At 40.7% G+C, this 22,098-nt stretch overlaps 1 protein-coding gene across 4 annotated transcripts in view; it reads left to right on the top strand.

The window, feature by feature from the left end:
- Positions 1-22,098, top strand: part of EFCAB14 (EF-hand calcium binding domain 14) — a 35,741-nt gene that overhangs the window by 967 nt on the left and 12,676 nt on the right. For all 4 annotated transcript variants that reach the window (XM_011225324.3, XM_019799917.2, XM_002919468.4 and 1 more), the window contains exons 2-6: positions 1,293-1,441; positions 4,327-4,472; positions 14,196-14,294; positions 18,764-18,874; positions 21,030-21,134. In XM_011225324.3, the coding sequence (XP_011223626.1) occupies positions 1,293-1,441; positions 4,327-4,472; positions 14,196-14,294; positions 18,764-18,874; positions 21,030-21,134 (610 nt within the window). The remainder of the gene's footprint in view (positions 1-1,292; positions 1,442-4,326; positions 4,473-14,195; positions 14,295-18,763; positions 18,875-21,029; positions 21,135-22,098) is intronic.

Here is a 22,098-nt window from a genome sequence, read left to right as displayed (position 1 = left end):
TCTTGACGAGTCCAAATCTTGAAGGTGAGGGGATATGGTGAGGAGCTGACAAAGCATGAGCCTCAGGAGCATGTGGAGGGTAGGAAACCTTTAAAAGAAGAGGCAGCTTCTTTCCAAACCGCTTTTAGATGGTGCAGCCACTAGGCAAATGCAGTAGCGAGCTTTGAGGATATTGGGAATTGGGGCCCAGGGTGGAAAAAGGCTGAAGGGAACCTTGAAGGTGTCCTTGGACTCTCTCAGGGAGCACACTGAAAGAAAAGAATATTGTGCTGAGGATGTGGAAGCAAGGGCAGGCAGAAGGTTGGGGTGCTGAAAGAGATTAAAGACTTTAAGGGTTTTTTTGTTTGTTTAGAGTGTGTTTGTCCTTTTATTTTGTTAAAGGAAGAGTTTGGTTTCTAATGAGCTTTGTCAGATTAAGTGGTTAAGGGCAATCTTAGATTTGGGATCTGAAGGTCTGATGAAATGGAGCAGTTCCACTGGAGTGAGTGGCCCTGTTGAGTTAGTTTAGACCTTGAGTGCTGGTTGAAGTTTGGTGTGAAATCTAACCCCTTTCTGTGTTTCCTGCCTTCTAAGCCAATAAGCTAGAGTGCACCAGGTGTCCGCTTAAACCTACAGTTCCTATTTCTTTCGTTCATTTGAAGTAAAACTTGCTCAAAAGTTTGTGAAGTTTCAGTAATCTGAATCAGGCTCCCCCGGAAGGGATACATGTTGGAAAGCAAAAAATAGATAGAGAAGTAAATTATAGTGCTGTAATGGAATTGCAGAGAAGCACTGGTCTTGACACGTTCCTACCCTGAACTTGTCCCCAAATCTGTGGGCTGAATCCGTGATGATGGTTGTGGGCTGCAATGCCCACAGGATCTCTTTTTGTCTCATATGAAGTTTGAAACCTTTGTATCCAAAAGATGAGCTCTTCATAGGTCATATTATTTAGTCACTTTCAACCTGCTGTTGAGATTTAAGAATGTGGTAGCCATGGGGCGCCTGGGTGGCTCAGTCGTTAAGTGTCTACTTCCGGCTCAGGGTCCTGGGATCGAGCCCCACATTGGGCTCCTCCGCTGGGAGCCTGCTTCTTCCTCTCCCACTCCCCCTGCTTGTGTTCCCTCTCTCGCTGTCTGTCTGTCTCCTCTGTCAAATAAATAAATAAAATCTTAAAAAAAAAAAAAAAAAAAGAATGTGGTAGCCAATGGCCCCTGGTAAATAGCTATATGGTGACACATGTATGCTATTTCTAATACAGCTGTACTTATAATCACTCTTGTACTCCTGGTTGAATTTGTTCTTATGATCAGGGGAGACTATTTACGATGCTGCAAGATCTGTTATCCCCTCTGTGCTTTTGTCATCCTTGCCGCCTGTGTCGTGGCCTGCGTTGGCTTGGTATGGATGCAAGTTGCCCTGAAGGAAGATCTGGATGCCCTCAAGGAAAAATTTAGAACAAGTAAGTGGTTGCCCTTTTCAGAGTGTTATCTTGCTTACAGGTTCTAGGTCCACAAAGTGAACCATGCTGAATTAAGAGTTTTGCCCACTCTGATAAGCAATTACATATTCATTCCAGCCTTCTTATACTCTTTCTTTGCTGTCAGCTTGAATGTGGGAACAGTTGTTTGTTTGCTTGTTTTTAAACCTACAAACAAAAAGTAGTGCTTATGCACCGTCAGGACAAATGGCATCTGAAATAAGGGCATTGCAGTCAACACCTGAGGTGCAGAAAGGAAGTGCTAAGGTCCAGGAGTCTAGAACCATAGTTAACCTCCACCTGTTGCCATTTTATACTTCCCCAAGTCTACTTCTCCAAGTATAAAGTGGCAGTAGCAATACTGGGCTGTTTCCTTCCTCCTCACAGGGCCATTTGAGAAAGAATGTGGGAGTGTCTGTCAAACAATTTCCTCCTTAAGAAAAACTGTATGGAATGGGCAATAATAATAGCTAGCGTTTATGGAGTGCTTACTGTGTACCAAATCACAAATAAATATTTGTCTCATGAGTTTTAAAGCTTAAGAGACTTTTCTAGGTGTAGAGTTTTATATATTCTAAATTACAAAGTTGTGTTTTGCCACATCCAAGGAACTTTATCTGAAAGGTGTGTTTGCATAGTAGCTTCAACCACATTTGACCCGTCTTTCTTTAGCAACACAGATCTTTGGTTCTAGGTTTTAAGGGTTAATTTTCTAAGCTAAAGAACCAGTTTCAAGTTAATCACAAACGCCTTAAGCTTAGCAGCATTAGCTCATGGGGAAACTGACCACTCGGCTTTCTCAAGGTCATAACAAAATCTGGCTCCAGAACTGGAATTAGAGTTGTGTCCTCACTTCCCATCTTAAGCCTTAGGAGATCACAACTTCCATGCTTTCCTTCACCCCAGCTTCTCTTTGCTGCCTGCAGTTATTCAAGGTCTGAACCTGACCTAGGGACAGCTACTCCTTGTTACTGTGTTAACGATGTTCTTAGTGATGTTGCTTGAAAAAAATGTTGAAATACTAATTTCGGTTTTCTTCTGATTCAAGGAAGGGAATTGGGTAAACCACAATTCTCTGCCAGAATCATCTTGAACAATATGTTTAATCAACTGGTGGAATCAGAGTACAGTATAAGAAAGAATGAGATTCTGTATTTTAGTTAATTTCACTCCTTAATGGTTGTCCATACCAGTATTGAAAAATGTTTTTAAGGCCAGTGTTTTCTTTGTAAGTGGTAACCATACTTGGAAATGAAGTTCTCAGAAGCAATGTTTAACTATAAATAACCACTAAAGACACCTGCCTGTGCCCTCATCTCTCTGTAATTAATTGGGCCTCCTAGGTTTGTGCTACAGCTTGTTTTGATCACATATAGCAATCATTTATTTATACATTTCAAAACATTGCTCACTTCTGCCCTCCAGGGACTCCTTTCCCGGACTGCTCTGTGCCTGTGATTACAGGACACTCATGTAATTTATACCTTAGCTAAGCTTTTCAGGGAATTTCTTTTTTTAGAAATGTGTATTTGAAGTGTATACAGGTAATAGACCTGGCAGTAAATCAGTCAACAAATATTTGTTGAACACTTGTCAATACCAATACCTGGAAACACTATATTCAGGAGATGCCAGGACTTAAAGAGGTTGGTGTGTCTGGAAAATCCACTTTACCAAAAAATAGTTTGAAGAGGAAAGTAAAGCGATGAGAAATGTGGTTGGGATATAAGCAAAGGCCAGATTTATGCAGTCAGTGATACTTACTGAGTGCCTGAAATGCGCCAGGTTTATTCCAATGCTGACCCCACAGAGAGGAACAAAAAAAAAATCATGGCACTTAAATTTTAGCAAATTGCTTTTTATCTGTCCTGTATGCCAGTTTTTTTTTCTTTTTTTTTCTTTTTTTTTTTTTGGTTTTAAAGAAAATACATCGGGCCATCTGTGGCTTTTAAAAAAATGATGTGGGTTTTATTATAGAGGACCAGCCATGATCAATATTCTATTTTTCATGAAAAGGAAAAATACTCCTTAAAAGACAGAAGAGAAAGCACTCTTTCAGGCTGGCAAATCTCTGAACCGGTCAGGAGATACTGTTTCCCAAAGGAAGAGCCAAATATCACCCTACGCTTCACCTAACATGTTCCTTTATCTTCTATTTCACTTTGGTTTAAGATCTAAGAAAACACTGTTCGCTGTTTATGAAAAAAATTTAAAATCCTTATCCTCATAACAGCACTTGAAAGGTGGTTAAGAACCCATCTTGCATTTGACTAGTTTGAGAGAGAAAAAAAAATTAGATTTAAGCATTTAGGGATACAACTTTTGACATCACCTTGAGCATTAATGGAGTAAGGTTTGTAAATCTTCACTGACTGATCACAAAGCTCCTTAATTGCTCTGGTTAATACTTAGTATTTATTTATCACTTGTTATATGCCTGCTCAGCCCTGTTTAGTACTCTACAACCCTTCTTTCACTTAATTCTAAAAATCCTGTGAAGTATATTTTATCTCTGTATTACAGATGAGGAAACTGAGCTCAAAGAATTTGAGTAATTTACTCAGGATCACAGTAAGTTACAGAGTCCGACTCTTTCTGCTGATACTTCGTTATCGTTTTTATCCATCTGACTTTTAAAAGTTGTACCCCAGTTGTGAAATAGGCCCAGTTAAAATGGTGCTTTAGTATTAAAAATATACATTTACATAAATTTAAAAAACAGTACAGCTGGTTGATAGGAATTCAGTTGTCTTACCAGGATTGACTTCTATTAATCTGTCTCCTTCCTACTGTAAGATCATTTTTTCATCTTGGAGTCAAGAGAGTACTCTGTGGTTATTTATTATTATTCTTATTTTTGCTTTTAGTGGAATCTAATCAGAAAAGCTCATTCCAAGAAATTCCCAAACTTAATGAAGAACTACTCAGCGAACAAAAACAACTCGAGAAGATTGAATCTGGGGAGCTGGGCTTGAACAAAGTCTGGATAAACATCACAGAAATGAATAAGCAGGTAGCAAGTGTGTGATTTTATTTCTGTATAAGCTGTGTATTTTTAGTTTTGTTTGTTTAGTATGACTTTGTAGGTATAGGGCACTCATTTCTGATTGTTTTACTTTTTGAGATGATGTTTTGCATACTGTGATCCTAGCACATTAAGGTCAGGTAAAATGGGTAATAGTATGCATTAACCAAATACATAAAATGTTAGCCCTTTCTGCAAAAGAACAGTTTTATCAAGTGGAGTAGTTTGAGGGAGTTGGAAATTCTTGAGTGTAGGTATCAGAGTGTCATTCTAACCTTGAAGAAAAAAGGATAGTCTATTTTGTATTAGATAATGAGAGTTTACTTTGTTTAATAGAGTTCCCAAACTTACAGATGCAGCCTTGGGTGCGGTGCTGTACACTGTAGCAAAACAAATCTGTAAGCCATCTCTAGCAATGACAGTCATTCCAGACTAGCACAGGGGGAGGTAGCAGAGTTGGTTAAATACCTTGGCCAGGCAAGCAAGCCTAGAGCAAAAACTTTTTCAGTCCCTAAGTTGGCCAGATCTCAATAGGCATGATTCTAAAAGAGGGATTCTGCCAGAGGGAAAGGACTAATGCAAAGGATGTTAATTGCGTATCTCCTGTGTATAAGGTGCTAGAGTTGTCACTAGATGCTGTAGCCTCTGTCTCAGTTTTTGCAGTTTAGCTAGAAAAGGTGTGCACTGGCAAGAAGACTCAAGTACCAAATGAATGGTACGCCTGCAAAGTGCTTAAAAATAGATATACCTCAGGGCGCCTGGGTGGCTCAGTCAGTTAAGTGTCTGCCTTTGGCTCAGGTCATGATCCCAGGGTCCTGGGATTGAGCCCTGCATCAGCATCGGGCTCCCTGCTCTGCAGGGGGCCTGCTCCTCCCTCTCCCTCTGCTGCTCTTCCTGCTGTGCTCTCTCAGTCTCTCTCTGGCAAATCAATCAATCAATCTTTTAAAAAAAAATAGATATACCTTCTTCATTGGGGCTAAGCAGATATTCTCTTCTTCAAAATGGAGTCCCAAAGTTCAGAATCAGCCATTGGCAGGGAGCATTGTGCTCGAATAAATTGCTTCCACACATATCCGAAGCTACCGCCAGCTCTCAGCAGCAGTGTGGGAGTGGGGCAGGTCAGCACTTAAGATCAGGGATCAGTGGTCTGCAACAGCGGCTTTCAGATTTTGCCTGGAGCCCACAAAAAGAAATGTTTCATGTCATTACCCTGTAAGCACATACTTACATACATATATGTGTAACTACGATAAAAGTTTCTGAAAACAATAACTTACCCTTAATATGCCTTTTATTTTATTTTCTATTCAGTTCTATTTCACTTTTTTAAATTACTGATGAAATAACTGATGGGTTATAGCACCCAGTATTTGCTCATTATCATTTATCTTTGGACTCTGAGTAATTAGGGAAAAGCCAGTATTCGCTCCCTTTTGTAAAAAGAATAGGATAAATTGTGGCCTTGCTTTTATTGACAGAGCAACTGAGCAGTTTGGTCAGAGATTGTATCAAGTGAAAATAGACCACAGTGAAGCACTGAGAAATAGTTCATTAGCATCTTTCACTGGGGTGAACCATGGATTCCACTGAGACAGTCTGTCATGGAGATCACTGTTCTGAGGCAGGGATGAAATCTTTCAAGATGAAGAGTCACTGTCAGCTCTTTCTCATCTCGTTCATGTAAATCAGCATTGTGGGAAGAATCAAAAGGGGAAATTGGTACTCGGTGTGGGAGGACATTCAGGTTTTCAAATCTTTGCTACATATTTTGGCTTTTGAATTCTCTAACCAAGAATCTAGCAACAAAAGAATCATTTTGTTCTTGGGTTGGCTCTTATTTTTAATGCAAGAATACCTGGGAAGGCAGGTATGCAGGAAAAGTTTACTCTAGTCCCAGGGCTTCATATATAAAATGAGGAACGTTTTCCATTTTAGTCTTCATTGACCTTCAGAGATGAGGGGAGTGACTGCTGAGACCAGCCAGAAGCTGGCATGGGTGCAGGAGGGTGGTGGTAGTGAAGTGAGCTTTATGTTGGTCCAAGGGGAGCTCATTAGTCTCTGAGTGATTTTCTAAAATTAAGTTACGCATATCTTATGGTCTGTTCAAGTAAAAGGCATTTGTCCTAAATCGGAATAGGTATAAAAATAAAATTGGTATTTAATTTCTATGTTTCCATGTTTACAGGTAACTGTCAGTTAAATGCTTTTATTGGCAAATCATTTTTTAAAAAGCAATTTAAAGTGGCTTAATAAGAAAATGAATTATATCACTTAACAAGAACTGTCCTTATCCCAATGTGAGTTGAAGTTAATGCCACCTGGAAAAAAAAAGCCATTAGTTTGAAATAAGTTAAAATCAAATTTTGCATTGAAAACGTTTAAACTAATGGTTAAAAATCTCACTTGCTTTTCTGTTTTATTCATGAAATTTCTGATTTCATACCCATAGCCATTCTCAACCACTATAGGGAGTGTCCTCCCTCTTCTTTTGAAGACTGTTAATTCAACAAATGTTTAATGAGCTGTTTTTATACAGGTAGGCCTTGGATTCCGAACTAAAATGATGATTCCTGCCCCCAGGGCTCTCATAGCCAAATGGAGGAGACAAAAAAGTAAACAGTTGTAAAACTGTCTGATGAGCAGTAAGAAGCAGGTCCAGATGAGTGCTAGGGGGTCATTTTTAAGGATGTATCTAACCAGAATGGCTGGGGTCAGGCAAGGCTTCTCACATATCTTGAGCTGAGTCCTGAAGGGCACATAAAAGTTCACCAGGTGAATCCTGCAGAAAGAGAGAAGGGCGTCATAGGTAAAACATTAGTAGAGTTGATCCTCATTTGCAGATTCTTTATTTGTGAATTCGCCTGCTTGCTAAAATTTGTAACCCCAAAAATCTCTACTTGTGGTGCTTTTGTAGTCATTCCCCGACATGTGTACAGTGGCAGAATATTGGAGTCACCCAACACAAATGTTTCCAGTTGATGTCAAACAAGGTGACACACTGCCTTGTTTCAGCTCTTATGCTGTAACATTTACGCTTAACCAACTGAGCCACCCAGGCGTCCCAAGGCTGTGATGTGTTCTACAGAGAAAATACATGTGTTAGATAAGCTTCAGGCATGAGTTCAGCAATATATATTTAATAAGATGTCTTTAAACAGAAACAGCTATAAAACAAGATTATGTCTTATATTGACTAGTTGACAAAAATGTGACCAGACAGCTCTCCAGAACCTAACCCTATACTTCCCTTAGGAGCAGTAGTTCAGTATTCACTAATTCAGTGTTTGCTGCAACTTTCTAGAGCATAACTATTGTGAATAATGAGAAGTTACTGTATGTCTAAAAGAGTAGGCAAATGAAAAACACAGTGCATTCAGGGAATTTTAGTAGTTCATTATAGCTGTAGTTTGGTGCAAAGAGGCCAGAAGTAAAGATATGTCAGCAAGAGCCATATCAAGAAGGACCTTGCGTTGCCTTCTATATGCTCCTTATCTCTTGGCACCCAGTCCTGATACCTTATATGATAGTTATTTGTGTATGCATCTAATTACACTAGAAGGTTGTGCACTGTACTTGTGAGCTTTAAGCATGTTGATGGCAATGATAAGAGCAATTAAGGTGATGACGCCATCATTAAATGTTTTCTTGGTGCCAGCCACAGTTAGGTGCACTACATGTGAGATCATCATTTTTGCTTCAATAGCCCTATGAAGTAGGAGGCGGTATCTCCGTTTTACAGATAAGAAAACTGAGGCTCAAAGAAGTTGAGTAGTTGGCTCAACGTTGCACGGCTGTGTAGCAGTGCTAATATTAAAATATTTAAGGCCTAGGAGCCTCTTTTCTTTCCAGTTTTCCATTCTGCCTTCCATCTTTATATTAAGGATGCAGTAGGTGCTCAGTAGGTCAAGTTAAAAGGCTGTGATATCAGGGCCCTCCAAGGGCTCGTAATCATTCATCATTGATGATTATCTCTTTTAGTAACTCTTTTACTTACTATTTAAAGATCCTTAATTTTAACCCCAAGGTAAAAACAGCATTTCAGACTTTATGGTATAAAATGGTCTAATAAGCAAATGGTCTACAGTAGTTATTTTTAATTCTGCTGATGAAAAGTCATGTAATATGCATACAAGTCATGATTCATCTTTTGGCTGGAATGTGGGTTTTTTTCTTAATGGTTTCTACTTAATTCAACTTTTTAGACTCTTTGAACTATATCGTGTGACTTTTAGAGATAAATTCTGTAATGCTTGAATCTGATCTGACATTCTAGAATGTCCATCAGAGACTAGAGCAGTCCCAGAGATAGTAAAAGGAGATCTAGGCCCTTTAAGATCTAGGCCCCTTGTCTCTCCATTTTAGTTACACATGTAGCTTTGCTGTACTTTTCCACAGATATTGACATTTCTTCACTCTTTTTTTTTTTTTTTAAGATTTTATTTATTTATTCATTCGACAGAGATAGAGACAACCAGCAAGAGAGGGAACACAAGCAGGGGGAGTGGGAGAGGAAGAAGCAGGCTCATAGCAGAGAAGCCTGATGTGGGGCTCGATCCCAGAACGCCGGGATCACGCCCTGAGCCGAAGGCAGACGCTTAACCGCTGTGCCACCCAGGCACCCCGTCATTTCTTCACTCTTAGAAGAGGAATGCTGAAAGATGGAATCTGGCTTTGCAGTTTATGGGAATGTAGCTGAGTCCTAGTGACCAGTGTGGGGTTCGGGTCTTGTAAATGAGTAAGAAGTCCTAAGTGATGTTTGGTATTTAGGGAGTTAATGGTCAGCTCTCCAGGGCATACTCTTTCAGGGAAGCAGCTGATACCCTAGGCCTGGGGTGTTTGGGGGATGGGGAGAAGTGGAATAGTACTTCACCTTCCCCTACTTGCATTGACTTGCACCTGCTCCTCTGGTTTTGGGTGAAGTGGTAGCTGCCTCCAGCCACACTGGCCATTTGGGAGGCCATTACCATTCTTGAGGTGCTTCTGATTAGCCTCAGGATATTGTAGTACCTGGGAAAATAGTTTCTACCTAGATCTCTCCACCCAGAATACAGCTTATGTCTTTTAGGATCTGGCCAGATGTCAGTGGAAGCAGTTTGTTCCCTTAGGTGGCCAAAAGGTAACCACACAATTGATAGGACATTTGGAATAACTGGAATGTTGTCCATCAAGTTGGTATTGAGTCAATTGTGTACATACTGTGGGGCACTCAGTAAAACATACCTGGGGGAGGACCTCCTTCCTCGTACTTTATGACTGAGCACATTAAGATAGTCTTGGAAGGCCCAGTGAAGGGCATGGAAGAAAGAGCCAGCCTAGGAAATCTGTTAAATGCTTCCAGAGTCATGATGTCTTCTTCCTACGTGTGTATTTCCTTCCCATCTTTTGTCTTTAAAATTTTATGAGTAATAAGTGCATGTGTTCTTACATAAGGTTTAAACAATAAAATACATAAGGAACTCTTACGAAAATTCCCCTTCAACCCCCATCTCTGTATGTTCCCCCATCACACAGACATTTCTAGCCCCCTTTCTATGAAAATCTTAATGGTTTTTAGTAAGAATTCGCTTATGCGTTAGTGTGTGTGCGTGTGTGTATGAGAGAGAGAGAGTACGAGACCAAATGGATGGAGTCATTCAGTGTATATTGTTCCACAACTTGCCTCGTCCACTGAATAGATCTCCTCATCCTTAGCTATAGACATTTGGATGGTTTCTAGTGTTTGCTATTATGAGTAGGGAAGCAGTAAATACTTTTGTGCATACATCTTTGTGTACATGAGCTAGTAATGTGCAGATAGTTTTCTAGAGATGAAATTGCTGTATTAAAGGATATAAACATTCAAATTTTTATTTATTTATTTATTTTGATTTGCAAAAGAGAGAGAGCAAGAGAGCACAAGCAGAGGGCAGGGGAGCAGCAGACTCTGCTGAGCAAGGAGCCCAATGCAGGACTTGATCCCGGGTCTCTGGGATCATGACCTGAGCCAAGGGCAGACGCTTAACCGACTAAGCCACCCAGGCATCCCTAAACACTCAAATTTTGACAAATACTCCTAGAGAACCTTCTTACAGGTCTTCTCCAGTTGGCAGTCCAATTAACAATTCATAAGAATGCCTATTTCCTGTAAGCCCTTTTCAAACCTCAGTATTATTCTTGTTTTTTTAAAGGTATGGATTAAAACAATCTCTGTGGTGTAACTGCTACTCTTATGAGGTTTATAGTTTGCTGAGAATATCTCTGTGGGCTGAGGTTTCTCACCTTTTGTTTTTAAATGGATAGAGTTGGAATGTTGAAGATTAGTCTGAATATTTTGGAGCATTTATGGAGAATGACATGTTTAAGTGCTTATTAAATTTCACTGTTAAAGAGCTAACACTAATTTAGTATTTTGTTTGTACCACGTACTGTGCTAGGAGCTTTAGTTGTATATCTCATTTAATCCTCATGGCCTGTATTAGTCATCTGTCACTAGTGTTATATTCATCCCAAAACTTTATGACTTAACACAACAAGCATTTATTGCCTCGCAGTTTCTGTGGGTCAGAAATTTGGGAGCTGCTTAGCTGAGTGGTTCTGGCTAGGATCTTTCTCGGGTTCCCTTTAAGATCTAGGCCAAGGCTGCATCATCTGAAGGATTCGCTGGGATTGGAGGGTCTTCACTCACATGGCTGTTGGCCACAGGGCTTAGTTTCTCTCAACGTGGGCTTCTCCACAGGGCTGCTTGCGTGTTCTCACAACACGGCAGCTGGCTTCCATGAGTGAGTGATCCAATAGGGAGCAAAGAAGAAGCCCTGTGCTTTTAACAACCTAGTTTCCAAAGTTGCTCATTGTCATTTCCACTTTATTGGCTGAAAGTGAGCCACTGGGGACAGGCCACATTCAAGGGAAGGGGATTAGGTTCCACCTGTTGAAGGGAAGACTATCAAAGAATTTGTAGACGTATTTTAAAACATTCATACATCTTTATGAGATGATTGTTGTTAAATAGTTTTTATTGTTTCAGCCATTTTACTGGTCAGAAAGGCTTTTCTCCTCCTTCCTGGCCTCTACCCTTTACTCTGCTTGGACTAGTCTTCTCACTGTCCCTCCTGGACAGAGTGTTCTTTCTCAGCCACACATTCGTTCAGTGAATACTTACTGATGTTTGTCTGTGTGCCAGGCATATTATGGAAAATTCTGAAATAGACATGGTCTGTGGTGTCATGGATCTTACAGTCTAGTGAAAGAGAGAATCCTTAAGTCATCACACAAATCTTGTCACTTTGAGAAAGGCCATGAAGAAGAAGTATTCCTGGGCCTATTCGTGCTGTTGTTCCCTACCTGTACCTAATGCCACGCTCACATATTTAACCTAGAAAGAAAACCTGCTTTATTTTTATATATAGCTTCTCCATCAGAGTCTAATTTGAGTCCCACTTCAGTGAAGCCTGTCCCTTTCAGCCTACACAAACGTTCTTTTCTTTGACTTTATTCGGTATCACATCTAGTACTTAATTATTTCTTTAATGTTACCTACCTGCCTCTACCCCACTACCTCCCTCTCTCCGTCTCTCCCTCCTCCTCCCCCTTTCTCACTCGCATTATGTGTTCCTGCCACCAAGCCTTTCTAGTCTTCAAATATGCCAGGCTCTTCCCTGCACTGGAGCATGTGCCCTAGCAATTCCCTCTGCCCTGAAATGTACTTCATTCAGTCTTTGAGTAAAGCCTTCTTGTTATAAGATCTCAGTTCAAATTTGATCTCCTTATAGACACCTTCTCTGATCATCTAATCTAAAGTAACTACCTGGCGGGCGCCTGGGTGGCACAGCGGTTAAGCGTCTGCCTTCGGCTCAGGGCATGATCCCGGCGTTATGGGATCGAGCCCCACATCAGGCTTCTCCGCTATGAGCCTGCTTCTTCCTCTCCCACTCCCCCTGCTCGTGTTCCCTCTCTCGCTGGCTGTCTCTATCTCTGTCAAATAAATAAATAAAATCTTTTAAAAAAATAAAAATAAAAAAATAAAGTAACTACCTGGTCACTCATCAGGTCATCCTATTTTAATTTTCTTCTAGTGCAGCTCACCATCCAGTGTTTTTCTTATATAAAATTGTCTGTCTCCTTGCACTAAAATGTAAATACCACAGATCACTGATATCCGTATTGTTCACCACTGGTATGAAATTGAGCTCACTCGTTGTAGTAATGAATGAATGAAAAACGGCCCCTCCTAAAAGGAAAGAGGGAAAAAGAGCCCTGAGTTCCTGGCTCCTTACTAGACTTCCTGGTTCAGAACATGCTGTGGCTTGCTCCAGGAAATCTGTTGAAATTCTTTGCTAGTACTTTATGTGATACTTTTCCTCTTTGTTTTTCTTTCACCTTGTACTAGGATGTAAGCTCCTTGAGAGCAAAACCTCGTGGTCTTGTTTGCCACTGTCTCCATAGTGCCTGCGGCAGTGCCCAGCACAGGACGCCCAGCATTGGCTGAAGGAAAGGAGAAGGGATCAGGTTTACTTTGTCTGCTATCCATCTGCTGCCTACCACAGTGTTAGGCACATAACAGATGCCCAGAAACTTCAGTGGTTACTCTGACTCCATTCTGAATATAATTGCTATTGTTAGATCTGTGTCCTCATCCTAGAATTTGGGGCAGGAAAGCAGTTTGGAACTAAGAATCTCTCAAGAATGTTTTGAGCCACACTACAAAGGTGTTAGAATATGATCTCTGCTGCCTGAAATTATGTATTATACAGTTTCCCCCAGTCCTTATTCAAGAGAGAAGTCCAGCCATTTAGAATCCTACCCCTACATAGCAGAAGGGAAGACACATTTTATTTTTATTCAATTCCTATTTTAATACATGTACTGCATCAGTCAGCGTGTCAGTGGGTATTTATTGAGCCCCTTCAGGTGCAGAGTAGTACTTTGGTTGAGCTATTGAGTTTGAAATATTAATCACATTGTTTAACCAAAACTGAATCCCCAAGTAGTTTAAAGTGTTGTACAAGTTCCTGTAGGCTGTAATTTGTGATGATGGGCTTTTACTTTATAATGTATGTTCCCACTTGGTCAGGAACAAAAAGTTCAGTAAATAACCAAGGTGTTATTTTTTACCAAAATGAAATCTTTCAGGGGTCCTTGATCATTAGCTTTCTCCCTGTCCAATTGTTGAGGGATTGTGTTGTAATCATTGCAACTTTTTGGTAACTTAAGATTTTGGATCTTGTAGCTGCCAGGAGTAGAGTAAAGAATAATAACTTGCCTTTCGCTCTTTGGCACTGGTGTTTAAATTGGGCAGGGAAAGGGGCGCCTGGATAGCACAGTTGGTTAAGCATCCAACTCTTGGTTTCGGCTCAGATTGTGATCTCAGGGTCCTGAGATCAAGCCCTGCGTCAGACTCCGCACTCAGCATGGAATCTGCTTGGATTTCTCTCTCCCTCTCTTCCTCCCCCTCTATCTCCTTCTCTCTCTCGCCCTCTCTCTCAAATAAATAAATAAATCTTTATTTTTAAAAAATGGGGGCAGGGAAGGAAGAGGTATTACTGTTGCCTTCCAGATCTCAGTTCTATCCAAGGTATTGTAGTTCCTCTACTCTTGTGAGCTGACAGTATAATGTCTGGATCACAGAAACACATAAAAGCCAAGGGTGCCTTGATATTATTATCAGCTGTAGAGTCTGTGCAGGAAGCATTCACTTCTCCAAATTCTCTTTTCATTGTTCTCTCTTCCTTTCAGATTTCTCTGTTGACTTCTGCAGTAAACCACCTCAAAGCCAACGTTAAGTCAGCTGCAGACTTAATTAGTCTGCCTGCCACTGTAGAGGGACTTCAGAAGGTAAGTGCTGCATGTAGGTACTGAGATTAACCTATTGCTGTAGCTTCTAACAAGTTTTCTTTGAAAGCATGACATTTGAAATCAGCTACTCCGAGAGGGCAGTAATAGAGTGTATCACTGTGTCCTAAACAGTTCAGAACCTCTCTGTTTTGGTTTGGTTAGTTGGGCCTTTAATTTGCAGCAGATGAGCTTAGTTGTGGTCTTTATGGATTTACACCTTTTTATTTGGCTCTCTGAATCCCGAGATTGTTCTTCTGGGATTCTTAGAGGTTAACATACGTGGGTTTTTTTCTTACCGCTTGCATTCTCAATTCATCGTTCACAATGTCTTCATGAAAGCAGACCAACTATAGAAGAGAGTTGCTCTGAATTGCTATTTTTTTTTTCATGGTTGAGAAGGAGGTTTTTTAAAAACATGATAATAATAATTGGGGAAAATGCAAAATTTCAAAGTTTAGGATATGATAAATGTTGGCAAGGATGTAGAGCAAAGGTAACTTTCAAAGTCCTTCTGGGAGTATAAATTGGTAAAAAGCATTTTGGAAAACATTATTTATTATTTTATAAAGGTAAAGGTGCATATCCTCTAAGCAATTCACTCTTATATACCCTAAACTCTAGCTCTTGGCATTTTTCCCAAGGGTCAAATGGAAAAAAAGTAGGCCTCTGTGGTCTTTATTTTTTTTTAACAATATTTTCTTATTATATTAAGTTAGTCACCATACAGTACATCCCTAGTTTTTGATGTAAAGTTCCATGATTCATTACTTGCGTATAACACCCAGTGCACCATGCAGTACATCTGTGGTCTTTAATACAGAAGCAATTCTGGCAGTCTTGCATTAGAAAACGACGTTGGTTTATTGCAGTAATTAATTCAGTAAACATTTGTGGAGCTTCCTCCAGTTTGTACCAGGCACTTTGCTGTTGGTGAGAATGCTAGTTTCAGGGTTTTGCTCTAGAGTTCACATGGCTCTGTCAGCTGCTTCCTTAAAAAACAAAAAAAAAAAATCTTAAACAAGAGCTTACTATCTTGCATCCTAAGGGGCTCTCATATCCATCAAGGGAGGATTGTCTAACAGTAGATGTCTTTGAATGCCTGTATCTTCTGTAATAACAGAGCTTGCATAGATAACACCCCAGCATAGAGACTTCTACCCAGTGTGTTTTCTCTTTGGAAATCTGTGCGCTTATAAGTCACATAGTACTTTTAATACAAGTGGCTCCATTTTGAAGTGGAAGGTCATCTCAAATACTTGACTTCGATGTATCTCATAATTTTTTTAAATTTTGAAAATGTCGTCTCTTGATCTTTTGGGTTCTTGGCTGTCAATATAATAAAAACAACCTTGGTTAAAAATACTAATGTATTGAGGGGCGCCTGGGTGGCACAGCGGTTAGGCGTCTGCCTTCGGCTCAGGGCGTGATCCCAGCGTTATGGGATAGCCCCACGTCAGGCTCCTCTGCTATGAGCCTGCTTCTTCCTCTCCCACTCCCCCTGCTTGTGTTCCCTCTCTCGCTGGCTGTCTCTGTCTCTGTCGAATAAATAAACAAAATCTTAAAAAAAAAAAAAAATACTAATGTATTGGGGCGCCTGGGTGGCTCAGTCGTTAGGCATCTGCCTTTGGCTCAGGTCATGATCCCAAGGTCCTCGGATCGAGCCCCGCATCGGGCTCCCTGCTTGGTGGGGGTCCTGCTTCTCCTTCTCCCCCTGCTTGTATTCCCTCTCTCGCTGTGTTTCTCTCTGTCAAATAAATAAAATCTTAAAAAAAAATACTAATGTATTTACCATAAAACTATAAAGTTGGGGCACCTGGGTGGCTTAGTCAGTTAAGCGTCTGCCTTCAGTTCAGATCATGATCCCAGGGTCCCGGGATTGAGCCCTGCACGGCTTCCCTACTTAGCGAGGAGCCTGCTTCTCCCTCTGCCCTTTCCCCCTGCTCCTGCTCTCTCTCTCTCAAATAAAAAAATTAAAATCTCAAAGAACATAAAACTATAAAACTGTCAGTAATCTTAATAAGAGGCCAACACCCACCAAATAGTAACACTCTTTTGGATATTCCCTTAAGACAGGCCTTTTTTAAATGATGGTTTCTGAATCATATTTCCCAAGTCTGCAGTCCACTCGGGCTCCTTAAGCATAATGAAGACTCACATCTCATTCACCTTAGCAGTTGCTGATGGGATTCTAAAGCAAATGCTTTAGGAACAATGCTGCCAAATGGAATTTTTCCTTCATCTCTCCAGCACTGGGTTTCCCAAAGCCAAAAATGGTTACACCCATTGTCATTCATTCAAAAGTCATCATTTGCTCCTGACACAGTGTCAGTCTACAGTGTTAGCTGTGGCCTTCTGCCACCTGCCACAGGGCTTGGTAAGGGGAGTTTGTGGGAGACCCTTATCTGTGAGTCCCAGATTTATGAACTAGTTTTTGTTTGCTTGTTTGTTTGTTTTTTAAGAAAAGGATTTGGTTTTTCTCAAGGAAAAGTCCTTTAAATTGGGAAAATTATTTGTTGTATGTATATAATTTTATATACACAGGTGACCCTTGAACACGGTAGATTTGAACTATGCAGTCCACTTATGTGGATTTTTTTTTTTTTTTTGGTAAATACAGTACAATACCGTAAATGTATTTTCTCTTATGATTTTCTTAACATTAGCTTACTTTATGGTAAAAACATAGTGTATAATACCTATAATATACAAAATATGTGTTAAATGTTTATGCTATCGATAGGCTTCTCGTCAACAGGCTATTAGTAGTTAAGTTTTTGGGGAGTTAGAAGTTACATGTAGATTTTCTTTTTTTTTTTTTTAAAGATTTTATTTATTTATTTGACAGAGATAGACAGCCAGTGAGAGAGGGAACACAAGCAGGGGGAGTGGGAGAGGAAGAAGCAGGCTCATAGCAGAGGAGCCTGATATGGGGCTCGATCCCATAACGCCGGGATCACGCCCTGAGCTGAAGGCAGACGCTTAACGACTGCGCCACCCAGGCGCCCCAGAAGTTACATGCAGATTTTTGATTGCAAAATCGAACAACNATGCCACCCAGGCGCCCCCCTTTTTTTTTTTTAAGATTTTATTTATTTATTTGACAGAGATAGACAGCCAGTGAGAGAGGGAACACAAGCAGGGGGAGTGGGAGAGGAAGAAGCAGGCTCATAGCAGAGGAGCCTGATATGGGGCTCGATCCCATAACGCCGGGATCACGCCCTGAGCTGAAGGCAGACGCTTAACGACTGCGCCACCCAGGCGCCCCAGAAGTTACATGCAGATTTTTGATTGCAAAATCGAACAACTGCGTTGCTGAGGGTCAACTGTATATAAACATCAACATGTATAGTTTCCTGTTAATTGTGTCTGCATAAGCTACATGAAATTCAGTTTGCAGAGACTTGAAACAATTAAAACACTGAGCTTCCTTAGGTCAAATAAATCTTTAATGTAAACATTAAATGTAAAATAAAATCACAGTGATAGACCACTGCACTCCCAAAAGAATGGCTAAAATGAAAAAGACTGAGAGTAGCAGCATTGATGAGGACGTGAAGGAACTGAAATTCTCCACACTGCCGGTAGACATGTAAAATGGTAAAACCATTTTAGAACACATCTTGGCAGCTTTTTAAAAAGTTAAGCATATATCTACCATATGATCAGCCATTCACCTCCTAGGCATTATGATGAAAAGGCATACAGCAAAGGAAATGAAAACATACGCCCACATAAAGACTTGCACTTGAATGTCGATAGCAGCTTTATTTGTACTAGTCAAATACTGAAAACAGCCTAAATGTCCATCAACAGGTTAGTAGTTACACTGTTGTGTCCATATGATGGAATGCTTCTCAGCAATAAGCTAAGTGACTACAGCATGGATAAATCTTAAGAGGTGAAGCCAAGTGAAAGAAGCCATACCAAAAAAACAAAACCAAAAAATCCCACATAGTCACTGGTCCTATTTATACAAAATTCTAAAACATGCAGACTGATATATAGTGGATCAGTGGCTGCCGGGGGGTGGGGGAGGAAGAATCACAAAGGGGTCTGAGGAAACTTGGGGTGATGGATGTTCGTTATCTCAATCATGCTAATGGTTTCCCAGGTGTATATGTCAAAACTTACCAAGCTATACATTTTGAATATGTGCGGTTCATTGTGTATTAGTTACATCTTTTTTTTTTTTTTTATTTTAAAGATTTTATTTATTTATTTGACAGAGATAGAGACAGCCAGCGAGAGAGGGTACACAAACAGGGGGAGTGGGAGAGGAAGAAGCAGGCTCCCAGTGGAGGAGCCTGATGTGGGGCTCGATCCCATAACGCCAGGATCACGCCCTGAGCCGAAGGCAGACGCTTAACGACTGCGCCACCCAGGCGCCCCTGTATTAGTTACATCTTAGTAACACTATTAGAAATTTTAAAAAGGAAAAGACACTGACTTGAGAACATGTTTCTGTTCAGAGTGTAGCTACCATTGGCAACACTTTAAACAGCGTCCATCTTGCTGTGGAGGCAATACAGAAGACTGTGGATGAACACAAGAAGACCATGGAGTCACTGCAGAGTGACATGGTAAGGAAATATACAAATGCTGCAGGAAGTCAGCATTCTGCCTACCCTCTTCCCTGTAGTAGGAGTGATGCCATCTTCCCATTCATCTGAACAGAACTTAACTGTGTACCTTTTTAAAAGATATAATGTGTAAATTACGCAGTTAAGGAGGATAAAATTAAAAGCTGAGTCTTTTGCAAACATGCTGGAGGAAATAATAGTATGATACAGTTCCGGGGTAGAATGGGTAGGAAGGAAAATGGAGAAGAAGGAAAGGGAAGTGTCAACAGGTATTGATTGCTACATAACAAATCACCGTAAATGTAGTGGCTTAAGACAAGACGTTATTACTTCTCACGTTCTGTGGGTACGGAATTTGGACAGAGCTCTTAGACTAGGAAATGATGAGAGGCCAAGTGAAAGAGACTCTAGAAATGAAAGGCCAGCTGGGATGTTCCAGCTCCAGCCAGACTCCCACTTGAATGCAGCCGTGTGTGTGTGTGTGTGTGTGTGTGTGTGTGTGTGTGTGTGAGAGAGAGAGAAAGACTTAAGCCTGTGCCATGTGAAACAGAAGAATACCCCCACCCCCACTGAGCCCAGTCAACCCACAGAATCATGGGAAATAATAAATTGTTTTAAGCCACAAAGTTTGGGGATGATTTGTTATGCAGCAGCAGATAAGTGAGATAGGAGCAAACCCCTGCAGTGCTCAGGAATTGTCTTCAAATGTCTCTTCCTGTTGTGTGGGTGTAAGTGGTCTACAGTCATTGAAGGCCTTACTCAATCACCTAGTGAATAGTCTTCTCCTTGCAGAATTTACAAAAGAAGAAAAGGATGGCATAGCCTTCACCGTCTTGCTGGGGAGATGAATTATATGTACATGAAATCAGGACTGTTGAAGGCACACAAAAGTTCCCCAGCTTTTCCACTAATTTCTAGACACTTGCCCTTTTCCATCTTTGGAGTTTTGAGTTTAAGCTGGGCAGTTTGTACCAAGGAGACCAGGACTATATTAGAGCTCTAGAAGGGAAGGATTTTTCATTCTCCAAAACCAGTACTCCTCACTGGTCTTTAATGGGGCTGACCCAGAGGAACAGACATTGAGCTAGTGCTCAGACACTCTGGGTTCCAGTTCCACCCGTGCTGCTGAGTAACTGTGGGATCCATAATAATAAACTCAACAATTCTTACATTACTCTTATGTTAATATCATGAGCATTTTCTCAAAGTAATAAATATTTTCCAAAGTACATGTTTCCTAAGTCAAAAATTCATGCTTTAGAGAACCATGGGGTTTTTTTCTCCTACCTCTCTTTTTTCTTTATTGTTGCCTTTTGTTTCTTATAAAAGCAGGGTTGATAAATGTCTAGGATTTCAAATTTCAGGGAAAACCGTTTATTTTCCCTAATTGCATTCTATTGTAATTAAATCTGCTTCTTTTAAACTTCCATGGTTGCCAATGGTAATCCTCCCCACTGGCACATTTTATACTGAATAAGTCATAGATATGAGCTCTGAAAGATTAAGCCATTAAGCAGAGTTTTTCCACTAGAGGGAAAAAGTGTATATAAACGTGTTCTACTTCAGTCTCTGCAAAGAGAGACTTGAGTGGTGGGGAGGGGATGGGAAGGGAAGGTAACCTTCAGACATAAATCTTGGCATGTGCTGTTAAAACTGAAAAATGAATAATGTGCATAACTGGTTGTTGTACTCAATGCCTGAAGCTAGTGGCTACATGACCGGCTACTCTTTGAGTGTACAAACCTCTTTAGTCCTGGGGAGGTGATGATGCTAGCTGGGTCCAGACTGAGTTGGCCCCTGGGAGGTTATAGTGATTCTGTAGTTTCTCTGGGAGTACAGGTAATGGAGGAGAGGAGGACTGGTTTCTGGGAGTTCATTCCATTCAGAGATGAGAAACAGACTGGGAGGATCTCCGTTTCCTGATGTGTCTGAGTGCTGCCAGTCCAGTCCAGGCTTCAGACTGGCATCCCCAAAAGTACCTGGTGCCCTCCAGGCCTAGCACAAGACTGGTCACACTGTAGGCTCCTAGGAAATAATTGTTGATTAATCTGTGAATGCCCCCTCTGGGAAGCTAGAATGTTCTAGAACCATCCAGATGGTTAAGTAGACCTGGTAATTAGTTGTTGCCTCTTCTAACCTCCATTTCTGTTAACAGAATCGGCACTTCTTAAAAGAGACCAATGGAAGCAACCAGATCATTCCATCACCTTCAGCTACATCAGAATTTGACAATAAAACTCACAGTGAGAATTTGAAACAGGTACTTTGTGTCTCTGGCTTAACTCCCTATGCCCACAGTGGACTCTGGGGGCCGCCTGAATAATAGGGCTCTGTGTCGTGGCGCCTCATCCCATGCATAAATTTGCCTGCCTGAGAGCTGAGCAGGCAGCAATGTGTGTTGCTATCTTAGGAATCCAAGATGCCATCCTGGCTCTTCTTTAGCACTCTGCTTTTTTTCCCTGCATGTCAATCAGTGGAGTAAATTCCTTTTCATATCTTGGAAGACATAGAATAGCCAAATTATCCTGAAACTGTTTATGAAAAAATAGCAGTCTGGGCAAGCTAACATTGCTAAAATGTTGGAAAGCATATCCCTGGAAGTCAGATTTTCTAAAGACAAGAGGAGGGGAAAGGCTATTGAGTTCAGAATCACATTAAAGAGAATAAAGGAAATCTTCACTAAGAAGAATTCCTGTCCTGAGTTTAATGCCCTCTAAAACCTATAGTCATCATTCCTTTTTAAGCAGCAATCAGTACTAGAGGATGTCAATAAAAATAATTGAATCTTGTACTAAATAATGCACTACTTGTTATGGTTTTGCTACATGAGCCAATTCAGTAATTGGTATTGTTCCTAAGGTAGCTTTGTTCTGACAAATTAGGTTAATAGGCGTTTCAGTTAATAACCCAGCAAGCTTTCCCGCCAGCAGGTGAGGTAGACATTGGGAAATCAATTCCCAAGCTCTCAGCTTTCTGGGACCAGAGAGTGAATCATGTAGGTAGTCCCCTTTCCCCTCTTGTCTAGCTGAGGTCAAACAATTCCAGAGGGAGTGAACTCGGAGCAATTTAGAGTGGAGGGACAAAGCCAAGACAGACAATCAATGGTCTAAACCAGGAAAAGGAGTTTACTTCAGTAACGTGACATAGTAATGGTTGTTCAGTGCTGCTGGCCTGCTTGTCTAATGTATGTCTTTAGCTGGATTCCACAATTTGATTTATTTCCA

This window comes from Ailuropoda melanoleuca, chromosome 2 (genome assembly GCF_002007445.2).
Source record: "Ailuropoda melanoleuca isolate Jingjing chromosome 2, ASM200744v2, whole genome shotgun sequence".
NCBI classification, from domain to species: domain Eukaryota; kingdom Metazoa; phylum Chordata; class Mammalia; order Carnivora; family Ursidae; genus Ailuropoda; species Ailuropoda melanoleuca.
Note: the sequence above shows the minus strand (reverse complement) of the source record. Positions and strands in the feature narration are given on the sequence as shown.